Here is a 23,237-nt window from a genome sequence, read left to right on the forward strand (position 1 = left end):
ATGAATGTTGCTTCAGCAGTCAATCATGTACTCTAAATGCTGTCACACTTTTTTTTAAAGCCTCAGTCATGAACCATGACAGAAAAATAAACAAATAAATATAAAACTAAAAAACTCTTTTCACTGAGCAGCTACACTATGCAAAAATCTCCAGGGAAGGTTAAAGGAGGCCAGAATAAATGATAATATAAGTGCTGTGGACATAGAAAAGCAATAAAGGTGTACCAACACTGAGGGTCTGGCAAAAAAACTCCACACACACACGCACATGCACACACGCTCGCCAGTGAAAAAACTGGCAATGTTCGTAGCCTCAAGGTGCAATTTCCTGGAGCACCGAGATTGACATGCCAGCACTAAATGTTGTTAATTTAACTAACTTCAAATTAATGGCAGAGTCTGCAGTGGCCGAACCCCTCAAACACAGTCTCATTATAGCCTTGCTGGGAACGTCCTAAATATAGGCATTGACAGTTTGAAACAAATTCGCATACATTGGTGTATTTTTAGACACAAGAAGGCGTCAGAGTTTGTGTCATGGTATATGGTTGATTAATTGGGTTGGTAAGTCACCCTCTAACCCACAAATTGTGCATAAAAATGCCCATGAAGGAATACAAAGGATAGTTTTATAACTACAATATGTAGTTAGAAGCGATATTGATATTCCATAAAAGTGAGAAGGTCTGGTTTGTGTTTCAACTTTCTCTGGTTCTGTAGAACTTTGAAATTCTGATTTAAGTGGGATTTTAGGCCATTTGAAGACTAGGAGTGAGGAGCCCGTGATAATGGAAATGATAGATTTCAACACAACCTGGCTCCTGAAGGCAGCATAGCCAAAATCAAAAGCATAATGAAAATAAACCCAAGTCTAGACAACCCATCGTCCTTTCCTTTTTTGATTACAAACTCCACATTTCAGACCATGATCTTTGAATCACTCACTCAATTCCTATTTGCATATTTGTGAAGATATTTTCTCAGTATTGATATTAACTCAGCTGCCCCGGTGTTAATCACATTAGAAGCTGAACCTGATTCATCAATTGGTGTGTCTGACATAGAGAACAAAAAAGATCTACAGAGCGGGCATTCGGCAAGCAGATATTGCTGCAAATGTGCTCCAGCACTGTGGTACAATTGCTGGTACAATCATCTTTATGATAAAAACCGTCACTTTGTGTGTGTGTAATGTAATTAACTTCTCAAAACAGCAGCAAACATAATCTACAGGCAATTATCTAAATCAATTCAATGTATGTGTTTTACTTACAGTGTGGACTTTCCTTTGCCCCAACATGTAGAAGTATCCTAGCAATAGGGACGTTGTTTGTCAAAATGGCAATATCCAAAGGAGTTAGTCCCTCGCTGTTTGGTGTGTTCAGGTCCAGTTCCTCCAGCGTGTATTGGTAAAGAAGAATCTGAACAGCATCCAGATCTTGCTGTTCCACGGCCTCAAACATAGCTTCATTGCACTGGAAATTCTGTGTATCAATAAAAGCAGAAACTCAGTCAAACTTTTCAAACATCAGTGTTTTAAAAATAAATTGGGAAAATTTGTGTTCTGTGATATTGCTATAAAACGTTGATCCTCCAACCCCCAGCTTAGGTTCAGCTAGAAACAGGGAAATTGCTTGAGCAAAGCTGAGCTTGGTCTGCCCCTGAACCTGTGTGCTTGAACGCGTTTGAGGCTTGTGGGAAAATTCAGGTGGGAATCAAACCCATACAGAACAAACCTGTATTTGTTGGACATCTGTCCTATAGTCAAACTATAGGAGCAACGCTCTGTGTTTTCTATGTGAAACTGGATGAGGTTTTGCTCTCAGTGAGACACGACCTTCAGGAAGAGCACAGATCTGCTGGGACACCTTTTGTTTCTTCCTAAAACACACAGGCTAATGGCAGTTCTGAAAGCTACAGTCCACAGCTACACCTTGCAATTTGATCAGGTTGTTTTTCAGTTGTGTTTGAAGTTCAAACTGTCTCCAGAAATTCTCAGGGCTGACACAGATCTTTTGCTCAGTTGTTCTGCATGTGAAGCGTTGGTATCACACTACGAAATTGCAACTATGATGCTATGTTAAAGTTTTAATATGGATCCCAACTATGCTGGATATCAGGGATCAGCAGAACAAGAAGATATAAATTGTATGATCTTTACCCAAAACACCTACCACATTTTTAGCCAGGCCAGTGAACTGCCCCATTTGTAAGTCTCCATCGAGCCCAGCTCTCCACGTCCAGCAAAACATCCTGTACACCTGACCAGCTCTTGCCAACTATTTGGTTTCACACAGAAAACAGACCCATATTTGAAGATTGTATAGTTTTCTGCAAAAAGCTGATCATATTCGATGTAAAAGACTCTCAAGTCTTGCAGCGTTATTCAGACATCTGCAGCTCAGGGGTAACAAAATCAGACATCTGATCTGTAGAGCGATGCGCTCAGTTTTAGTCCAGCTGGTATTGTCACAAATACTAACACGAGCCTTCTGATTTCTACCTTCATTTGCATTTCCTAGATCACTTTCTTCTGCTCCGAAAAGACAAAACTATTGAGTTCAAAGAGAAACTGAATCATATTTACAAGTGATCAGATAAAGTTTAGGGGCAGTTTTCACATCGCTTTTTCCTTGACTCACTCGTGCAGCCTCTAACCATTAGCTAGACAGCTGTGCTATGTGATTAATTTATTTAGGTGTTACTCTGATGCACAAATGTATAGACTGAAAAGCACTACAGTATTGCTTTGCAGTAAGTAATAACCATGTTCCAGTAAGTGATTCAGTGCTGGAGTGTTTAGAAATGCAATCTTATGTAGCTTAATTAAAATGAAGTGCCCCTTTCAAGATATTTGCTCTAGGTTTGACTGAAAAAGTCCACTATGTGCTACTGGAGTTGGAAAAAACATTAAAGTAGTTTCTGCAAAGACTCGTTCTGATAAACATGAGTTCAAGAATGAAACTATTTTGGGACATTGCTATGTCTGCAGCAAGACAACAATTTACTGAATGGAAAGTGTTGCACAGCAAGAGAGAATGGAAAGAAAACTCTTCACTAGCCAAGGCTGAAAGAAAACAAATTCTAACAAATGTTGTTCACTTGTCTGGAGACATAATTTTAGACATTGATTTACCTTTGTAGCACAGAAACTCAATGATTAGAAAATACATCAGCTAGCAACTTGACCTGGAATATTTCCACGCCTTCACTGGCAGTTTCCTTGCTATTTATTTCTAGGGAAAATTGAAAACAACAGGCAGAATGGACAGAATGGGATCTAAAGCCTTCGGAGCTCAGTGAGAGTCTGTTCACCGGCTGTTGTGGACCCCGGCTCAGACCCCAGACCGGCAACACCCGGCGGTACAGGTACCTGTGCTCAGGGCGGGTCAGCAGTGACAAAAGTGCTGTCGCTCCCATGACAGCGTAGTGGGTTGGGATAAACAGAGTTAGCACAGGTAAGTCTATATCACATTAAACCACCATCTGCATCACAATGTAAAATCAAATCTCCTAATGACTACAATGCGCTTGATTCTGTGAACTACGATTACTGATGGAATAGGCACTCCCACTGCCTAGCAGATTTGGACTGCAAAGGGAGAAAGGCAGATTGTAAGTGGTTGGCTCTGTGGACAGCAGAGGACCTGAGCCTAAGAACCAGAGCGCTGCTCCTCAAACTTCGGGCTACGCTCATTTGCCATTTCTCTTCTCAGTTAAGTATGACAGAAGACCCCATATATGAAGGAATATGTAATTTGAAGTGCATACTTTTAGAAAAACACTGTTCAGAAGATATGCTAACAGACTGGCATTCATTTCATCTACATGTCAGTCTGCTCTGGCACAGTCCCCAGCACTAGTTTATCCTCCTCTCTTTCACTCATTTAGTCACACACAAGCTTGCAACTGAAAAGGAAAACGCAAGAAAAGATAGGGGCTAAAAAATTCACCTAAAGAATCTTTTCCCACTGTTCTTAGAGGCCCAAATTCAAACAATTCCTACAAACTGGAAGCATCTGGAACCTCACAGCCCCAAAAGCACAGCTGTCAGCTACTGTGCAAAGCTTGCTCTCCAGCCATCAAGCCCTGATTGAGTTTCAGGCTTCTCCTTCTGCAAAATAAAATCTATTGGCTCCGTCAGAGCTGAGAGGAAGGAGCCGTGATCCCCTGCTTCCTGCGGGTCATAGACTTTCTTCACAGGAGAGACGACAACAATCTCTTGACTTTCCAATGCAGTAGAGCTACATTTCAGCTTAACCATTTGATGGGGCATGCGTGGGTCCTCTGACTTCAAGGAAGGAGGGATCCTAGGGGATAGATAGGATCATTGAATTGTTTTTAAAATTATTTTCAGTTCTTGCATTTATTCATATAATTTGTCTAGTCGCAAATGCGCCACAAAGATTTGTGAATGTTCAAGGAATCTAGAGTGTGCTTTTTCTCTGACAAAATGTAATATTTTTATTATCTGGCCCAGCGTATCCAGAGTTCAGCCCTGCACCGCTCTAAGTGTCTGCTTCAGTGCAACAGAGTGATGCTTCCAAGAGGTGCCTCCTGGCACATTCACAGACTATGTCATAAGTCATTGCTCATCAGAAGTGGAGAGGAGCTCTTTCACTCAAAATAATCTAGAGAAGTTGAAGGATGTGTCTGTTCTTCCTACTTATGGAAAAAGGAAATTTATTCTGTTTGGGCAATATCAACAGCAGGTTCATCTTCCTCCAGCAAATACAAAAGCTTCTGTTGTGTGCTGAACTCACACTGTGCTATTATTTCAGGGACATGGTCCATTCTTCAAAAGGTATGTGTTGGAGGTTGTGTAACTTCACCAGCACCGGCGTAAATAGGAGCCCTTGTGTTAAGTCCAGCAGGTGCTGATACACTTTTCTGTACTGGCACCAGAGTGCTGGGCTGTGTTCTGCGAGCAGGATGGGGTATGCAGGGCAGGCTGCTTCACGTGGGATCTCCTTTTTTCACGGTCTTATCTAGTGACCATCACCACAGTCTGAACAACCCTGCACTGATCTTTCACAGCATATAAGTTCCACGTCCTCTGTTTCTCTGAAAAACAGGAACTTCTGTTGATGTCATCTCCAGTTTTCTCAAAATACTTTTTCTTCTTTTATTGGAAGAGAAACACTTGTGTGCATGTATTTAATCCACATTTTGACACATCAGTGCCAGCTTAAGACCTAAATCCTGGACCAAAACATCGTCACGTGAGTAAGGTAGCTTTTCCTCTGCCTTCAAGAAGGTCAGACTTTATTTTTACACAGGATCATAAATGGTAAGTCTGGGGAGACCATGCAGCATTGGTCAGGAACAGACAACATGAGATGATGAAAATGATACAGATTAAAATCACATTGATTACGGAGATTAATAGGACAGTAAACTGGCAATTTGATAAATATCAAGTATTTACCATTGAGGTCTTACGGAGACTGAGCCGGTCAGATCGAGCTCTGAAATATGCTTCGTCAAAGGATGTGTGACTCCCCTTCAGCTTCTCTGACAGGTTCCGATATAAGCGCTTTGCAGCGTTAGGAGAGGGCGGCATGCTGTTCTTCTTAGTCTGGAGGAGACTTAAGTTGTGCATTTGCTGTGTCATTTTCAGCTAGTAGTTTCTAGAAGACAAACAACAGCTGTTTATCAATGTTTTGCTACACTAACATCATTAATCAGAACTCTATCATTGAAATGCACATGGCGAGATTTCTATAACACAGTCTTTGAACATTTGGAAGCATGTTTTGGGGCTTTTTCAATGGCAAATTGCTCTTTATGGGATTGCTCCCATTGATATCTATGAGAAGGGAGAATTAAGTATCAAAAAATGAAACATATCACTTGATTTACTAATTTGTATAAGGAGGAGGGAGTTCATTTAATGAGGGAAATAACCTTTTGACAAAACGAGTTCTGGTTATACAGGTGTGAGAAAAAGTGTCACATGTTACTATACAATTCGGATAACATACATAACCTGTGATTTGTCAGTACAATGGTTTCTTAAAACAAAACTGAAGTAATTGAGAATGAGACAAATCTTACTGATTACAGAACACAGTGCAGGACTGCATTTAACTGCTCAAGTGCCTTAAATTTGACACAATCACAACCGTGGTAAGACAGGCTTTATTTCCCACATCACTATCTACCAGCAAATTGTGTGCTCCAAAAACATGTGGCATTTTCAGCTGGGTGGGTGGATTCTCTTCCTCTAGAGACCCGAAACAGTGTTCCTCAACCAGCACGGCTGCATTCAAAATACTTTTTTTATCTCTGAACCCATCACAAGATACAACAGAAATAATGCGTGAACTTAAATATAATTTGCAATAATGCTGACATGTTATCATCCAAATAGAAGTCCAGTGCTACAGAGAATGGTTATTTGTTAGAGTTTTGAGGAGTATATGCCAGGGAAGGAACCCGCCCTGTGACCAAGACTCCTAAGTATTATGTTTTAGCAAACAACAGCTGAAACACAGAAAACCTATTTAGGTTCTGTTGTAGGCGTAACAAGGCATATGTGCATTTTTAGTTTCAACTATCCATGACCAACTACTGTCCAGGCTATTGCAAACAAAGACCTTATGCTCCATGTTCTACAGTTAAAATAATCTGTGATTCTAACTGTTGCTGTCTAGAGTTTTGGAATGAGTAGCTTCTTCCCTCAGCACTGGTTTTGTCTCTATATTGCATAACTTTATCCTGTTCTGTGTTGGCCCTGTCCGTTTAGACTGCAAACTCTTCCAAGAGGGACTGCCTCCTCTCCAAAACTGCTTAGCCTAATAGGATCTCCATATAATTTCGTAATTAAACAGCACCTTCTATGTTCTATTATGATAGTTATTTTTCCATATTAGGAAAAATCGAATTAATTTAACTCCCTGGAAATACTTTTGCCTTTCTGAAGGGAAACCAAGAATCAGGTTTGACCCCAGTGCAAGCACAGAAAACTGTCCCCAGGGATCCAAGTGAAAAGGTGATGAAAATGCACAATTCCTTCACATTTCCTTTTTTCCTGCCAAGAGTACACCTCTATATGACAGAACATCTCTCTAGAAGATCTCACAGTTGTAACAGCAAATCTGACTACCCTTTCAGACTATCTTTTCCTGGAAATAAACTTTAGACTTTTTATACTGTGACATAAATCCTGTAACTTTCTGTTCTTGTGGTCTCAGCCCGCATGTAAGCAAATCAGACTGCAGGACCAGACTCTAGTAACTATTTACAACCATCAAAGCGTTATTTATTAAACACTTGCCCTGCTGTTGAGGCTGCTTGTTGGCATGAATTGGTCCCTAAGATTAAAGACACCACCCAGGTCTCATAAGCTGTTTCCATCTTCCTTTCTCCTTTGTGAACTGTGCTGAAGCACACATCCTGAACACAAAAGTATCTGTTTCTGTTCTCCAAGCTCATTGAAGAGAGGCCAAGTCTCTGAATGGAGACAGAGTCAACATAATTGTCATATGTGATGAGAAGACTTTGTTAAATTACGACAACTGTGTGTGTAATCAGAAGAAGGGAATTATGTGACCTGCATCCCTGAAACTAATGTGCAAGACTGGAAATTATAAGGAATGAGCTCTCTGGGACTCGCGGAGTGACAATACTACAATGATTTTGGACTGCTTTTCACTCAGCTTATGGAAAAAAGGTAAAGTGAGGCTCACACAAGCAATTAATCCTGCTTTTTAATTATTACATGCATTTCAGCAGTGCTTACCAGGACTAACTGAAATCACTCTCTCTTAAAAAAAGGAGAAAAAATACTTCATTTGAAGTCATTTATTTTGGGTTTTTTACAACCATGTCCTCATCTCACTGACCGGGTGAAACCCTCAAATGTGCATTGTCTGGACTGAAATAAATCCCCCAACTGAAGTGCACATAGTCCGAGGATATTTCATTGCCACAACTGAAATTGTTACAGTATATCAAAGACTAACAATTTAGAAACAGGGGATGTCCATGACTGACCCATTTGAGATTTTCACCTATGGCAGCCTCTGCATATACCTGGCACAGGTCAGAATGAGTTGATAAGGACACCCCAATGTGGCTGGGGCAGCCCCGTGTGATCTGATGAACCAGCGTTCACACAGCACGTCAGGAACTACAACACGCAGCACGTTTCGAGGTTCCTCAGCAAAAGGCAGAGCTAGACAGAATAACAGCAGCAGCTCCCCTTATAAATAGTCATAATTAACTGCAGTCTGCATTTCTAAGAATTAAAACCACAAAAGGAAAGTCTTACGACAATGATTCCAATAACAAATAACTTGAATCTCTGGGGAAACAGTTACTGCACTATGCTGGAAATATCCACCAAACCAGACTCTCACCCTGCTCTACAGTGTGTACCCAACCAGTCATCAGACTCTTCCAACACACATTTCATGCTGCACATGCTGGAGCTTAATCTTTGTGATGGGATTCCTACTTGTGCTTCTAAGCACTGAAGTAACCATTTTAGTCCACAAAACAGGGTGCTTTAAAAGTCAAATTCAAATACAAATTAATATAGATTAGTTACCCTTATAAAAGCTTTTTTTTAAAAAAAAAAAAGGCAAATACCGACCTAATATTCATGTCCTTTTAAAATCATATTGCAGAGAGAGATAGATCACTGTCCATTGTATGTGGCACATATACAGTGCACTGTATAGACAGGTGCACTAACAGGGCACAGCATAGCTGTAAAAGCATCAAATTCAGATTTCAGGAAAACACAACAGACAAGAAACCACTCAACACTGTACACGTACATAAATATGTTTACGGAACAATCCAATACTTGAAACCAATAATTAAGAATGTATGCATTAAAGAGTTAAATTAGACTTACCAACTTCGACTATCCAAGGCAAAATGTGCACAAGTTGCTGCTAATTGTCACTGTCTTCATTCACTGGATCACATTGGCTTTGCTGTCTCTGCTGGTTCAGCCTCTGGGCACAACGAATAAACCTCGTCCTTACACTGCATCAATGATCACATATGAAAAAGCTTGTTACTGGCAATTACTGAAGTCCAAGATCACTGATAAGATCTCAGAGAAAAACAGTATTTAAAGCAAATAGTGTCGTATCACAGATGAAATGGTTGGTGCCTTAACTCTATACTAGTTACCTGGGCAGCTATAAGAATGGCTAATATATACAGCTCTTGCCTCCATAGCCAGAGATGCCACGACTTGTGCGTGCTTTTAGCTGCCTGTATCCCTTCAAACTGATCAGCAGCACAGTGTGCAAGTAGAAAAAATAATTACTGCCAGAGCAAACAAAACTGTGATTGTAATTAATTTGCCATGAAGTGTGAGCAAAAAGACATTAATGCAGCCATCTTAAACCAGTTAATTTTATGCTAAATCAATACAAGGCGAAAAAAGAATTACAGTCCTACACTCAGTCCGGTAATGCATGTTGCATGTGATTTATTGTTTCTCCTTTCTTCGAGCAAGCTATCACTACAGCTGTCTGCAATCATAGCAACAAAAGCAGCAACCACATCCATAGCTATGGGACATCTGCAGGATCGTTTGAAAGCTCACAGCCTGAACAGGTTATGCCTAAAAAAATACTATTTAATGAATAAGAAAAACATATTTTATTGATGCTTGTGCTTCAACTAAAACAGATCCTGTAATATCTGCATTAAGAGCTTCCAAAATAGTAGAACAGTGATATTTTAGAATATAATCTTTCTTCTATAGGGCAAAATATGCAAATGCTGGATCCCACAGAACACCACAGAGATGTTACAAAGTCAGAATATGGAATAACCATAACAGCCTTAGAATTCTAAAAATAGTGTAGGTGGTGAACAAAGATAAACAACAATCTAGAAAATCATTATCCTTCCTGGACAGTCCATTGGGTTAAACCAATGGAACCAGAACCTTCTGTATACCATCTGGCAATAGAAAAAATTAAGACACACCAATTCCTGGGTATGTTGTAGTCAATGATTATTAGTATCTACAGAAAAGGAATTTGTATTTGTTTTTAAAGGGGTATCAGAGCTATAGTTACAATCTCCTTAAAAAAGAATCACTGGCTTCATTCAAACAAGATGCTCCATTTTTGGAAAATGTTGGAAAGCTCCCAGAAGCCAGTGACCAGTCTGATTCGCCCACCCTTCAAAACTCACTTAAGGATGCTGAATCTCATACCAAACAGTGTCCTTTTGCCAAAGCAGCTGAAATCTGGTCCTGGGACTGACACTTGGATGTCACAGGACTTAATCTATACTTTTTAAATCAATCTGGATATGAACCAAACCATTTCTTGAGCGATTTTCTACGTATATGTATGTACATATATAAACATGCATATGTGCATATTTCAAAGACATAACAAGACTCTCAAATGCAACTCTCTGCAGGTTTTTCTGCAGCAGAGAAAGACAAAGGGCTATGGCAATATGCTATGCCCAATATTCCTTCTCCCGTATAGTGAAAATGGCAGGCTATACGTGGATAGGATTCCCTCTTTGGTTGAGGCAAAAGGCTGCAGGGCAGCTGACCCAGGCTACCGCTCTGTGCCAACAGGAGCGAGGTTGGAAATCTTTCAAAAACCACCAAATACCTCTCTAACACTGAGACACTATCTGGGAAAATAAAAGCATGCTGAAAATCTGAAATGTCTAAATTAGTCAAAATTAAATGTAAGCATAAAAATTCCATTTTCAGTGCTGTGCTGAACAGGTTTGATTCTTGAGTCAAAATCCCCAATTTAAGATCTTTTTTGGTCTGTATAGACCCCACCTATGGAACTCACTTGTGAGGGAATTCTCAATTTCCAGCTGTTTTCAGGGGAAAAATCTAGAGTGAGTTTACTGAAATCAGCCTATTCTTAAAGATTTTCTAGTGATTGCTCACTGTGAGTCAATACTCCCCCTTCTTTCTTGCTTTCTCCCTTCAGCCTGGTGGAAATCAGACTTTTGATGGCTGCCATTTCGGTTTTGATAATGCTTAGTACTTCTACTGCTACCCAAACATTATTTAGTACAATAGTAAAAGATTTCTTTTTCCTGAGCTAATTATATGCAAGACAATTAGCTTGTTTTATCAACTAAACATGGTTCTAATCTTCCTGTCATATGAATGTAAATTCATTATTAAGCTGTTCAAAAGCCAGAGAGCATTAAAACAACACTCAGTAAGGTAAGAGAAGTAATCATAAATTTACCAAATGATAAAAACATGAAATTAATTACTAAAAATAATGAATGAATGTGTGTAAATAAGCGCTAGAGGCACCTGTATCAAGTTCTGTAAATGGAGAAGACTAAAAAACCTAGAGAAAACAACCTCCCAGGTTTATGATAAAACACATGCAAGCAAATCCATTTGTCTGACCTCATCCCACAACCTGCATGCTCTGAGCCTTTGATGATTCCTTAGGTGGCTCAGAGATGTCAGCCACATATTATTTCACTTGCCTATAGTTCATACTTACTAAACAGAATATTTTGTTTGCTGTACTTATACTACTTACTCAACCTATTGCAGCAGATTTTCATTCCATGTTTGATCACTCTACAAGTTTCCTGACCCGCCGTACCTGAGCCGATTCCACAAGCTGCTGTTATTGTTTCTGCTGCTAAAACTGCACAGTTGTATAAGGATGCACATTTAGCAACACATTTCTTTTAAACTGGCCACCCAAGTTGGTTGACTGACACGTTTATCAAAATGTTTACCCTGTATTGTTCTCAGCTTTATATAGCAGATGCTATTAGCAGCCTAGCAGCACATTGGATTGGCTGTTAATTCCATTTAGCGAATTCTCTTTGTTTCTTCTGGACACCTGTAACACTTCTGGGATGAGGAGGATGGAGCTGACAAAGCTGTTGTGCAGATTTGGGGTAGCAGGGAACCGCTCGCTCCCCTTCGTCCCGTCAATCAATAGGTGGCACTGCTCACCCAGCGCTGCACAAGCCACGCTCACCGCTCCACAATGTCCAACGCTGAATTGCAGATGGTATTTCAGTAACGAGCTCGTCCTCTGTGTACAGAAACCAACCTTCCTGTGGTTCAGATCGCCTTGGATTTTAGTATGCACTGAGCCCACGAAAAACACTCAGTAGACCAGTGATCTGGAAACTGGATGGGAAGATCAGAGCAAAGAAACTCACTCAATTTGAAAACTTCACGTGGACCCTGACTTTACTTCCTAATGAGTCAATGGCAAAATTGTCACCATTAAAGCTGTATTTTAGACATAATCCCCCTGAAGTGACAAATGCTGCTTAAACATCAGATCCAATGTCCCGGACACTGTCAGGGTCGGGCAACGTAGTGAGGTCGATCAGATGCCTGGGAATGGGATCTCCAGCCTCCCTCCCAGAGCAGCATGATCAGGTCAGCTCTGTCTGGCGTCTGTGTGCTTTCTCATTTTAGAAATACATGACTAAAAAGGTGGTTAAGGTGACTCTGCTCCTTGAAACAAGATATTAGGGTGTTTTTTTAATACAGCCAAATGTACACAGTGGGAACATCAAAACCAAAAAACCCCAAAGAGGCTTATAAGTGTATCTTTGTCTCCACACTTCTTCTTTCTTGCAAGTTTTTATACATATAAGCTACTGTAGTAAATTCTAGCTCTGGTTTTGGCAATTTCTGCCTCTCTGGCTCCTTGTTTACCTATCATCTTTCACACATACCCCTTTGCCAGTTTGTTAATTCTCTGTCCTATTCCCTGGTTTCTTGTGTTTCCTCAAGGACATTGATCTGAGTCTTACTGTTTCACTAGTTTCTTTAGCCAGTGTTCTTGATCCAAATCCATAGCAAATAACCTATTATCCACAGACACACAGAAGTATTCAGTATTTTCATAAAAAAAGACAAATATTTCCCAGTTCATCAGTCATGGACGTGATCAAACTCAAGAAATTCTGAAATTGTGACTGAAGAAAAAATAATTGTGTTTGGATTAAGTTTAGAAAATTTCCCAATGAAATAATTTTCCCGAGTGTTTGGAAATAGTTGAGACGCCCGTGATGTAAGCGGCTAAAAGAAACTGAGTTTGGCAGCCCCAGCCCCTCCAGGCTTCCTGCCTTAGGCCTGGTTCTACAGGTCTCCCAGCCCAGCCTGGGTTTCTCTGCTGCAGGGCTGAAGCCGGGGGACGTGGCAGTGAAACTAGAGCTGTTTGATCAGAATTCTTTAGGCGATGTGTTTTTGGTAGTTTGCTTTTGACAAAATGGCTTATTTTTTTGAGAATAATAATCCCTGGCTGCAGTGGAATAGAATCAGGGCTGGAGTGTCTGAGCCGCAGGACACTTACTTAGTCATTTGGGATCATCTGTAGTACAAGTTAAGGTAAACAGAAATACCTTAGTGTAAGAAGTTCATCAGATCCTTGAAGCCATTCTGTTTGAAACAAGGAATCAAAGAGCACCTGCGTTAACCCGTCATCCACACACACATAGAGAGGTGCTCACCAACACTGCTTGACTAAATAACTGCCCTATTGCAAAAACGCCGTCGAGCAGAGGCTCTTTGCTAATGGTTCCTGCAATTGTTCTCCATATTAGGAACAAAGCTAAACTTGTGCAAACACATCCATCTTTAGAAAGCTTATAAAAGTACATACAAGGCATTAGACATATCTGAAGATATTGCTGTCCCTCAGAAGCAAATTATGCAGCTGAACATCATCGAAATAATGAAGTTGTCAGCAACAACAGCGCAACTGTGTTGTTTTGTCAGTCTCCTGTTGATTATGCTATCTCGTCAGCCACTCCATATAGAGATAATTTATGCTGTGTATTGTTCGGCCATGACTAGTCCCAGCTGCGCTGCATTTAGTCCAAGCTTCAGCAGAACATATTACAAACAGAAATTAACAGGCTTTTCATAGCCGGCAATTTCTAGATTAGGAAAGAATAAAGAAAAAATAGGATTTACCAAAACTGAGCGTGGAGCAAAGCTCAATTAAACTATAGCTAGAAAGGGATGCTCTCTTCACAGATCAGAACAATTTTTAGGGTTGTGACATGATAATTAAAAAGACCAAAAGGAACTTATAAGTATATAGATAGGTGCCATTGCAACTTCTGTATGATTACAGTAATTAGCAATGTACTTGCTAATATAATGCCTCTTTCTAAGGTGAATCTCCTTTTTCTTTAAAACTTGGTGCATAAAAGCATCTATTATAAAGCACTAAATAAGTGGCATTTTTCATACTGGGTAAAGAAACGACTTAGACGACAGAAGAACAACTTCCCACTAGTCTCTGAATCCCAAGCAGTGTTTACTTCACTAAACAGATAATCCTTAAAAATCAGCTTGTTTGCCCTGATAAAAGCAGAAATATCTTTAATGGCAAAGATTTCCCTTTAACAAATATTTTGTAGTTATTAAAAGCAAGAACACAGTATGATTTTAGAAAAACTTTGACACTGAGGACAAGGGGTAGGAGGAGAGGGACTTTTTTCAAAGGCCAACATTTACCTGAGGAGAATTTTTCCAGATCCTGATAGAGACAGACTATTCTAGACCACAGCAATTAAAACCAAGAGCCTATTTGTCTGCATTATCAGAGAACGAAGCACAAGGAGGTCTGTCTCACTAGACCAGCTTTTGTGAATAGCCCCGGGGGTCACGTCTGTAACAGACACACATCACATTTCCTGGCTGCGGTAGTTCTATCCAGGCTGGAATTCATACTGCAATTATTAGGTCTGATGTGACTCTTCACTTACATTTTAGTTAAAACGAAAATATCTCTGAGGGGTTCCAAAGCAGTGTCTCACAGGAGCAATGCAGAACCAGAAACCTAAACAGAATAGAAGTGATTGCCATGAAGAAACTCCCCGCTTGCGAGTACCGTTCTATTTCACATTGAGCTAAAAGCACATTTAAACATTCATTTTTACTGAGTACTTCTGATAGCTTTCAAACCATGAAGATCCAAGGTTTGCTACAGAGGAAATAAATGTACATGGACATAAAAGAGTTTCTGTTAAAGCCTCTTTATAATTTACAGAGACAAGAATGTATGATTATGAATACTTTACAAGGGGTGTGAGGCACAGCAAAATCGGTGGCAAAACTCAAAATATGCGATGGTTCTTTTCCAAAGTCCAACATTTCAATAAAAGTAAAATTAAAATGCGTGGAATGCAACCAAATCTTTCCTGTGTAGAATACAGGAGATCTGTAATGTTTTTGCCAGAAATCATTACTTTTTTATTGTAGTAGAGGCTTTAAAATATATGGCAGTTAGAATAGCAGTTCACAAAAATATCCTCTCATCACTTTCCTTAAGCCCTAAAACTGATGAGTCTGTTTCAACGGGTTATGCCAGCCCCTCGGGTAAGCAATAAACATTATTACTGGTCCTCACTCTGTTGCCATGAGTCCCATCTCCATCACCACAAATGAGAACAGAACAGAAAGCGATCATTGCTCTCTGACGAGCACATACTTTTTGGATGGATTTAGTTCACAGCTTCTCTTTCAATCCCTCCATCCTCCTCATGTCCGAACTAACACGTCAATCGACACCAAAGGTGAGAAATGGATGTGAAATAAATTCCTACTTTTCATGGCAGGTTGCAGCAAGCATTACTTTTCCAGCAGGTCAAAGAGGATCTGATTCAGACCATGAGATTCTTGGGTTTCTTTCCTACATTCAAATTCTGACTTAGCAAGGACTTGGCATGCAGCCTTCAAGCCACTTATTCCTCTCAGACAAAAAAAACCACAGTCCCTGTGGTATAGACAAATCCTGATATGTTAGCAAAAGTCTCTAAACATCCATTTTGTCGACAGGCCATCTGGGACGTACTTTACTCATCCTTAAATCAGTCCTAGTTAATCTTGGGGCAGAAGGAGCTTCCAACACACGACAGCATTGCAGCAAGTGCCCGGATCCATGCAAATGGTACCACCAGCATCACCAGCTCCAAGTCAAGCTCTGAGCCGGCTCAGTCTTCAGCTGGGCCAGGTTTCACTGGACCTTTAGTTTTCCAACTCATCCTAAAACACTTGTTAGTCCTAAAGTACAGAGACACTGGCTGGGAAAGCCTGTGTGATACCAACCTCGCATACCTGACAGGTTTGCTGTATCCAGAATATTTTGTTACTGACATGTTCACTTGCGTTTCAGTTACATGCAACAAATGGAAAAGAATATTAGAAACTAACTTCAAGAAGTGTAAAAAAATGAATGCCCAAGAGTGTATTATAAATAACTACTACCTATATTTTTATAAATGAAGTGCTTAGAAAGTGTTTGTCCATCACCACCCAGATATTAACGTTCTTTCGAGTTGTCACAGGAGACATATGGGGAGAATAATTTGCTGTTGTGTTAAAAGATTGAATATTGATTTGAAAACAAGGACTCGTGGTCCAGTGAAACAACATTCTCTGCAGCTAGAAGTGCTAATCTGGCTTCATCTGAACTGAGTTAATAAATATTTGCAAAACCAGGCAGCTTAGGTGGCTTAATTAAGAAAACACTTGCTTTTCACCTTTAGGAATTCATTTCCTCCAGGGTCAGAGTTTGGTGGTCTTACAGCTATCGCACAACTTGCACACAATTTGCAATGATTAATGATCTCAGTTCAGAAAAATTATGAGGTGCTATAAGAAAAAATTAACTGAATTCACAATGTGAAAACTCTAAGTACCTTTTTTTTTTTAAGGCGATATGATCTGCACACATGTATTCCATAGATAACTTTCATCCAAGCAACCTACGAACCTGCACAGAAGTATTTTATATGGGAGTGCAGTCCGTCTCTCCTGTAGGCAACATCGAGCCCAACTGAATCTTACAGATATCAAGTGCTAGACAAGAGAATTACCCTTTGAATATCACCGACCAATGTGACACCTGAGCCCTTGTACAGAAAAATGCCCACAGGTTTTAATTTAGATGCTCTTCTTGACTATAATGTTAAAAAACACTCACAAAACCCCCAAAACATGCAGTTCTATCACACCAATAAATAGTTATGATTTTTTTGTTGTAATTTTTTCTGATTGGTAAATAGTATGCTTTAGATGATATTCTGCACTGTTTCACTCAAGGCAGATCACAGTTGTTGAATGGTTAGGGTTGGAAGAGACCTTAAAGATGATGCAGTTCCAACCTCCTGCCATAGGCATCTTCCCCTAGAGCAGGTTGCTCAAAGCAGTCTGAGTATGGACACATCACTGTGTCCCAGGTACATCATGATTTCCTTTCCTCAGCTTCTGATATATTAAATATACAGCTGGTAGGTAACTGAGAAGCTTAAATCACCAATATTTGTCAAACATTTAGAGGTTATCGGATGTACAACATTTTATTAGATGTAGTCCTGTATGAGAAAATAATGTGCTCTACTACTCTGGAAGCATCTGATCTATCTATTGCCTGCACTTCACAATAAAACTATGTCTTTTGGTTTATAATTAGTGGTCTCAATTAAAAAGAACTTGAGAATTACCCACTATCAGTAAGAAGGATGGATTTGCTGCCTTCTCTAAAAAAAAAAACAAACCCAAAGCAACCAAACAAAAAACCATAAAATAAAACTGTGCTGAAAACAGAAGGTCAAATGGATTATTCCAGCTGCACTTCGTAAGCAGCAGTGTTAAACATGAATCATATTAAATTCTTTCTTAGACTTGCTGGTGCAGATGGCTCTGTTCCCTACTGTTCTGTATAAATAAGGTGAATATTCTTGGGAAAAATATTGAACTACGGAGGGGGAGAAAAACAATCCAAACAACACGACAATCTGCTAAGAACTACTTCAACTTTGAATCGCAGGTAAAGGGCAACCATGAAAACAATGTGTACAAATTCCATTCCATAAGTTAAAAAAGGAGCATTAGATGATGCAATAACCCTTTTACAATATTCTAGCAGAAAGCTCGGGTACACTTTGACACTGACTGCAGTACAGAAATGTATGTTTTGTACTGGAATTACCATTTTAAGTACCAATACCTGGAATTTCAATGGATTGCAGGCAGACAGGAGAGGACAGGGTAGGGATAGCAATTTGGGCAATGGTTACGCAGTGTACCTGTGGCAGAGCTAGAACTCGACATTAATCTTGTTCCTATGCCTATTCATACCTCAGCACACAGCTTCACAGAAATGCTGGAATTTTGCCCAAGTTTGGCTCATCTGACTCACTGCCGAGATTTTCCTCTTTTTACACCAGAATTTAACTTTTTAATATAAGAAAGTAACAGAAAAAAATACGATTCATAGAATTCCAAAGATTTCTAGTATGTGTTTAAGTAAATAATGCAGTCATAGTTACACAGCATTAAAAATAGAAATTTGGTGAGTTTTTCCAACAAGTTCTCTCTGAACAACTGAATGGGATATCAGTGTGCAACACCTTGTTCAGCAGCCTTTTAAGAACAGTAATGAGAATAATACAGAATAGCCAGAATAATTTATATGGCTCTCATGAAAAACAGGGATTTCAGGCTTCAAAGTGAAACGAATCTTCTCTAATTTGAAGTGCAGTTCCACAGCTCTGTGTAATATGATCTCTATTCCATTACAGGGGATCCTGTTTTGTTAGCAAATAAAAAGTACACTCTAAATTACCGCCTTTCAGGTATCTGCTGGAGATCTGACGGTTTGTATGGTTTTGTAGCCCCCCCATCTTCGGTTTGGGTTGAGAGAATCTCTCAATAGCTTATAGATATGAAACCTCACTGCGTATGAAAAATATCTACTGTCCTTAATCCTAGATTCAACTATTTAAGCCAGATAATAACAACAGAAGCACCAATCCTAACAAACCTTGGCAGTACTGAGCTACTGCTGTTCGATGTTGTCAAAACATGCAAGAAAGTTGTTTCTAAGTTCAGACACAATTTCCAATTGTGCACATGGTGCTTACGGGGTACGAACGAAATGCCACTTGCATACTAGAGATACATTTGAAATGTGAAATGGGAAATAAATGAGTGATCAGAAATATGCAAGAAAATAAACTAGTTAGTATTGCAGGGGTCAGTTTTGAGTTTGCAGTAGGAGTTGTTTGCCTGCAAGACGTGGTTTGGAGAAGACACGCTCCAAAGCAGAGAGTCAACTCCTTTTGATGTATTTTGTCCTTATGAAGAAGCATCTGAACTGTATTTCCAAGTGAACAATAAAACTAGATAACTTCTCAAAGATAAATGATGAACATTTTGTTTCCTTGGAAAGCAATGCAGAATGCAATTGATCTTTAAATCCATACATTCTGTTCAGGTGAAGAAATTACTGTACTGAAAAATGGTATATCGATATGTGTCCCTCTAATAAAAAGCAACTAAGAGAGTTAGTATATATTAAAAATAAAAAATAGATACCCACAATGAGCTTTTTAGACATGATTCAAGAGCAGCTGTAGTTCCTCAAATATAACCACCAGGTAAATGATTTTTCTGTACATAGTACTTCTGAGAACACTGCTGGCAAATGATTTCTAAATTAAAAGAAAGGCAAAACTCACTTCAGCATTTGCTTCAAATTACACAACCAACTAATTATCAAGTAGTGTCTTTCAATACAGAATAATTAATACAACTGAATAGCATACACGGTTGGGTGAGAAAATTGAGCTTATGAGTGAAATACACAAGTCAGTCAGGTCTGGAAGTAGTTCAGTGGAATTTTACTCCATGAGTTCTATTCAAAGAGATATTAACTCATTTTCACCTCTGTCTCCAAGAAGATAAGGCAGCACACCGAGATACAATTTCACCTATTTCAAATAACACCGGATTTTACACTATTATTAATCCATGAACAAATGGAAAAGGAAAGAAAGAAAATCACCTTTCTTTACAAGTGTCAGGTCACGATTTAAAAAGGTCCAGAAGTGGCATTTGCATTACCTGTGCTGTTCTGAAAAGAACACTATGTTAAGAATGAATGATGCAAAACATATCTTCAAAAAACCTCAACAAATTATGAATGAAGACAACGAATCATGGATCAGAAATTGCCATCCAAACCCACCAAGACCTATATGAACTGCAACAGGATTTGAGCCAATCAGTTGCTTTAGGAGTCCGTTTTGGCTGGATTAATTCTATTGCTGGACAGCACAGAAGATGTGCAAGGCTTTTCTTAGCTACGGGTTGAACATTCTGTGACTTGTTCCTATTACCCATAACTCACCTGCCTGTGTTCTTTTACCAGCATTTTTTATGGAATCTGAAACCCAAGCTAAAAGCTTCTTTAATTTCCACTGATATCATAGTAGCAATAATAAGCAGCTGTCAGGGAATCAAAATGTGCAGCATCCACCTATTATAGTGAAACTGAAAGACAAAAAACTGTAACTTCAGTTGTTTTATGAGTAGCTATACTCATAGATAAAGAATTCTCGCCAGTTTAAACTGATACAATTTCAGTCAGTAGAAGAAAGTGAGACACCACTTTTGGTACATCATTTTGCAAGTCCCAACTGATGTGTATCTGAATCAGCCAATGTGAAAACTTTAAAAGGAGCAATGGTCCAGGAGGAGTTAACACTTATCTTTATAGAATGGATATGGGACAGGTTCTGGGAAAGGAAATCATATGTGGGACTAAGAGCAACTTCTGATTACGGTTCTTCAATTAGAACAGTAGCTCATAAACAGCTGAAAAATAGGACACCCTCCCCATTAGGTACGTTCTGCCACAGAAAGATAGACAGAGGAATTGGCTTTTCCTGAAGCTAAATGAAGCACAATTACACAGACTTTATGTAACAAGGAAAACAACTCTAAATTGTTGGATCTTGACAGTATAAACAAACAATATAGGATCTCTGTCAGACTATGTAAATATATATCTCAAGCATTTTGTCTTCTGGAAAACCTCCAAAATCTCAGTCATTTCGCTGAAGTATTGTATGGGAATATAAATAATACCGGCTTGTTTCAGAGATGGGCGAAGAGTTTTCTAGTAGCTTTTGAGTAATAGAAAGACCTTATAAAATAAGAAATCGGTGCAACCTCCAACTTGCAGTTTTCCATTGCAATTTAACAACTGTTTACTACAGCCTAAAGATACTCCAGTTATTACCTCTGTGCTGCCTGGTTATAAGATCTTATAATAGAAGACTCTATTTAGATAACTCTTAGATTGTTTCACTCTTAGAAAATCAGGATACTGGTTTTCTCACTGCTTTGATGGTCACCTTCAAGACAATAATCCTGTGAAATACACAGCTTCAGAGAGGGACTGGAGATAAAAGGAAGAGGTTCCAGAGCGGTTTATTTATGCTTTAGATTGAAAGATCAGCAGTGTGGTGCCGTCAGCAAACAGTCTCAGTATCTGCAACTCACGCAAACTACTGCTCAGAAAAACGGAGCTGACTGCTGCCCAGAAAAACATTGTACTGTCAATTTGCAACAATCTATTTAGAGCAAAACAATTTAATGATAACTTCTTATACCCAGAAATTCATTGCTGTGATGAAATTGCTTTGTTGTATTTGGAATGATAACAAAGCATTTTTAGAAATGACAAGGAAATAACAAAAAGTCTTCTTCCACACGAGCACTCCACTATAGAAATAGTGATTTGAAGGACTAGAAAAATAGTGCTGTGGAGTGACAGCTCTGATTGAACTGCAAAGCACTAGTTAATATCTCATTGGCTTGGCTACTGCAGGAATAAATCCTTGTTGATCAGTGTCTAGATTAAAAAAAATTACTTAATTATGTCATAGCCAAACCATAGCATACATAGCATAGTGAGTCCATAAGCATTGGCACATACTCCTTCCCTCACAACAGAAAAGAAAAAGCGCTTTCTTACATCCATTCATCACCCTTTAAATGAATAGGGAAAAGACATTAGCCTGATAAATGTAAAAGCCAAATTCATGATAAAATATACAGAAGTTATCATCAGAAAGATGATACACATTAATGGTGTCCTCGAGTAACCCTCTGTAAATCTTCCTGAAAGACTGTGTGACAAATCACTATTTCAAAGATTAAGCAACTGAACATATTTTTGCACCAATTTACATAAGAAAAACAAAAATTTTAAATTAAGATCTCTACAGAGGAGCCTAAAGGCTCCATAAATTATTGTAAAATTTAGGGAGGCAAATGCCATTTGAGCAGCTAGATGAGTAGGCGTTAATTGGTGAGGCCTATGTTCTCCCTGAGCTCTGCGCCTGTACAAATCTGGATTCAACCCAAAGAATTCGGGAAGATTTCACATACTGAGACAATCATATATTTACATATTCATGAAAATTTTGGTAAGATTTAGCTTCCACCATGCGAATTTATACATGAAATGTGGAAGAGGAAGGCCAAGAGCAAATGTTTTGGGCTCGATGCTGCAAAATAACAAGAACGCGCTTCACTTTATGCACAGGGTGAGCTGCTGCGGGAGCAGAGAGCACAGGCCTGGCTGTCCCTTGGGTGTCATAGAGCTGGGGGTGATGGAACCAGCCCCTCTGGGAGCTGTGACCCTGCCCTTCACTGGTACAGTGAGGGTTGCATGGTCGTTTCTAGAGGCATGGACGAGAAAGGCAAAAAGGTGGTAGAAAGGATTTCTTCAAATTTTCCCATTTCTGAAGGATATGAGGGGAGTTCCCTCAGGAGGGATGAAAAAAGGCCGGACAGAAGATTAAGACTGTCCTTTCACAAACTGCAAGATGAGTGGCAAATGCCCTCATTAAATACTTGTGCTACTTCTTAATGTAGACAAACGTTGTTTAAGCTGCCCCGTGTGCAAGAGCAAGCCAAAAAAGAGTGAAGGGATTTACACACGCTGAGGCTAACTGATTTCTAAGGTTAAATTATGCCAAAGCCGTTACACAGGCATTAGATGTCAGGTTCCTCCACCACGGCTGCTTTACTAGTGATTGTAGGAAGAAACTGTTTTGGCCTTTTCTTGATGATTACTCTTGTTCTGCCCACCCACTTCCAACCTCAACTATAATAAGGTTATTTGATTGAGAAAAACTGCTAAGAGGTTACAAGCAGTATCTCAGAAAGTTTTCCTATGAGACAACAAGCAATTGTTTAAAACATGTGGAGCAGTTCTGACGGATGGGACTGACTATAGTGTTGCACTTAGATCACTAACCTGGTAAGAAGGAAGCTCAGTCCCTCTTTTCCGCATCAGTGTGCAGCCCATGAGCTTTTAATTACTGCATCTCACTCTTTCAGAGTAGATATGCAAGCATGGATTGGAAGATCACAAATTCAATGTGCCATGGTCAAAGCTTCCAGTTCTCACATC

The 23,237-nt window shown here is 39.4% G+C and overlaps 1 protein-coding gene across 2 annotated transcripts in view; it reads right to left on the bottom strand.

The window, feature by feature from the left end:
- ANKFN1 (ankyrin repeat and fibronectin type III domain containing 1) overlaps positions 1-23,237 on the bottom strand; it is a 110,656-nt gene that overhangs the window by 52,802 nt on the left and 34,617 nt on the right. For both annotated transcript variants that reach the window (XM_065852535.2, XM_071816481.1), the window contains 3 exons: positions 8,867-9,000; positions 5,429-5,630; positions 1,274-1,484 (listed from right to left, as the gene is read on the bottom strand). In XM_065852535.2, coding sequence (XP_065708607.1) covers positions 1,274-1,484; positions 5,429-5,614 — 397 coding nt within the window. In that variant the 5' untranslated portion in view covers positions 5,615-5,630; positions 8,867-9,000. The remainder of the gene's footprint in view (positions 1-1,273; positions 1,485-5,428; positions 5,631-8,866; positions 9,001-23,237) is intronic.

Source organism: Patagioenas fasciata, chromosome 18 (assembly GCF_037038585.1).
Source record: "Patagioenas fasciata isolate bPatFas1 chromosome 18, bPatFas1.hap1, whole genome shotgun sequence".
Classification (NCBI taxonomy): domain Eukaryota; kingdom Metazoa; phylum Chordata; class Aves; order Columbiformes; family Columbidae; genus Patagioenas; species Patagioenas fasciata.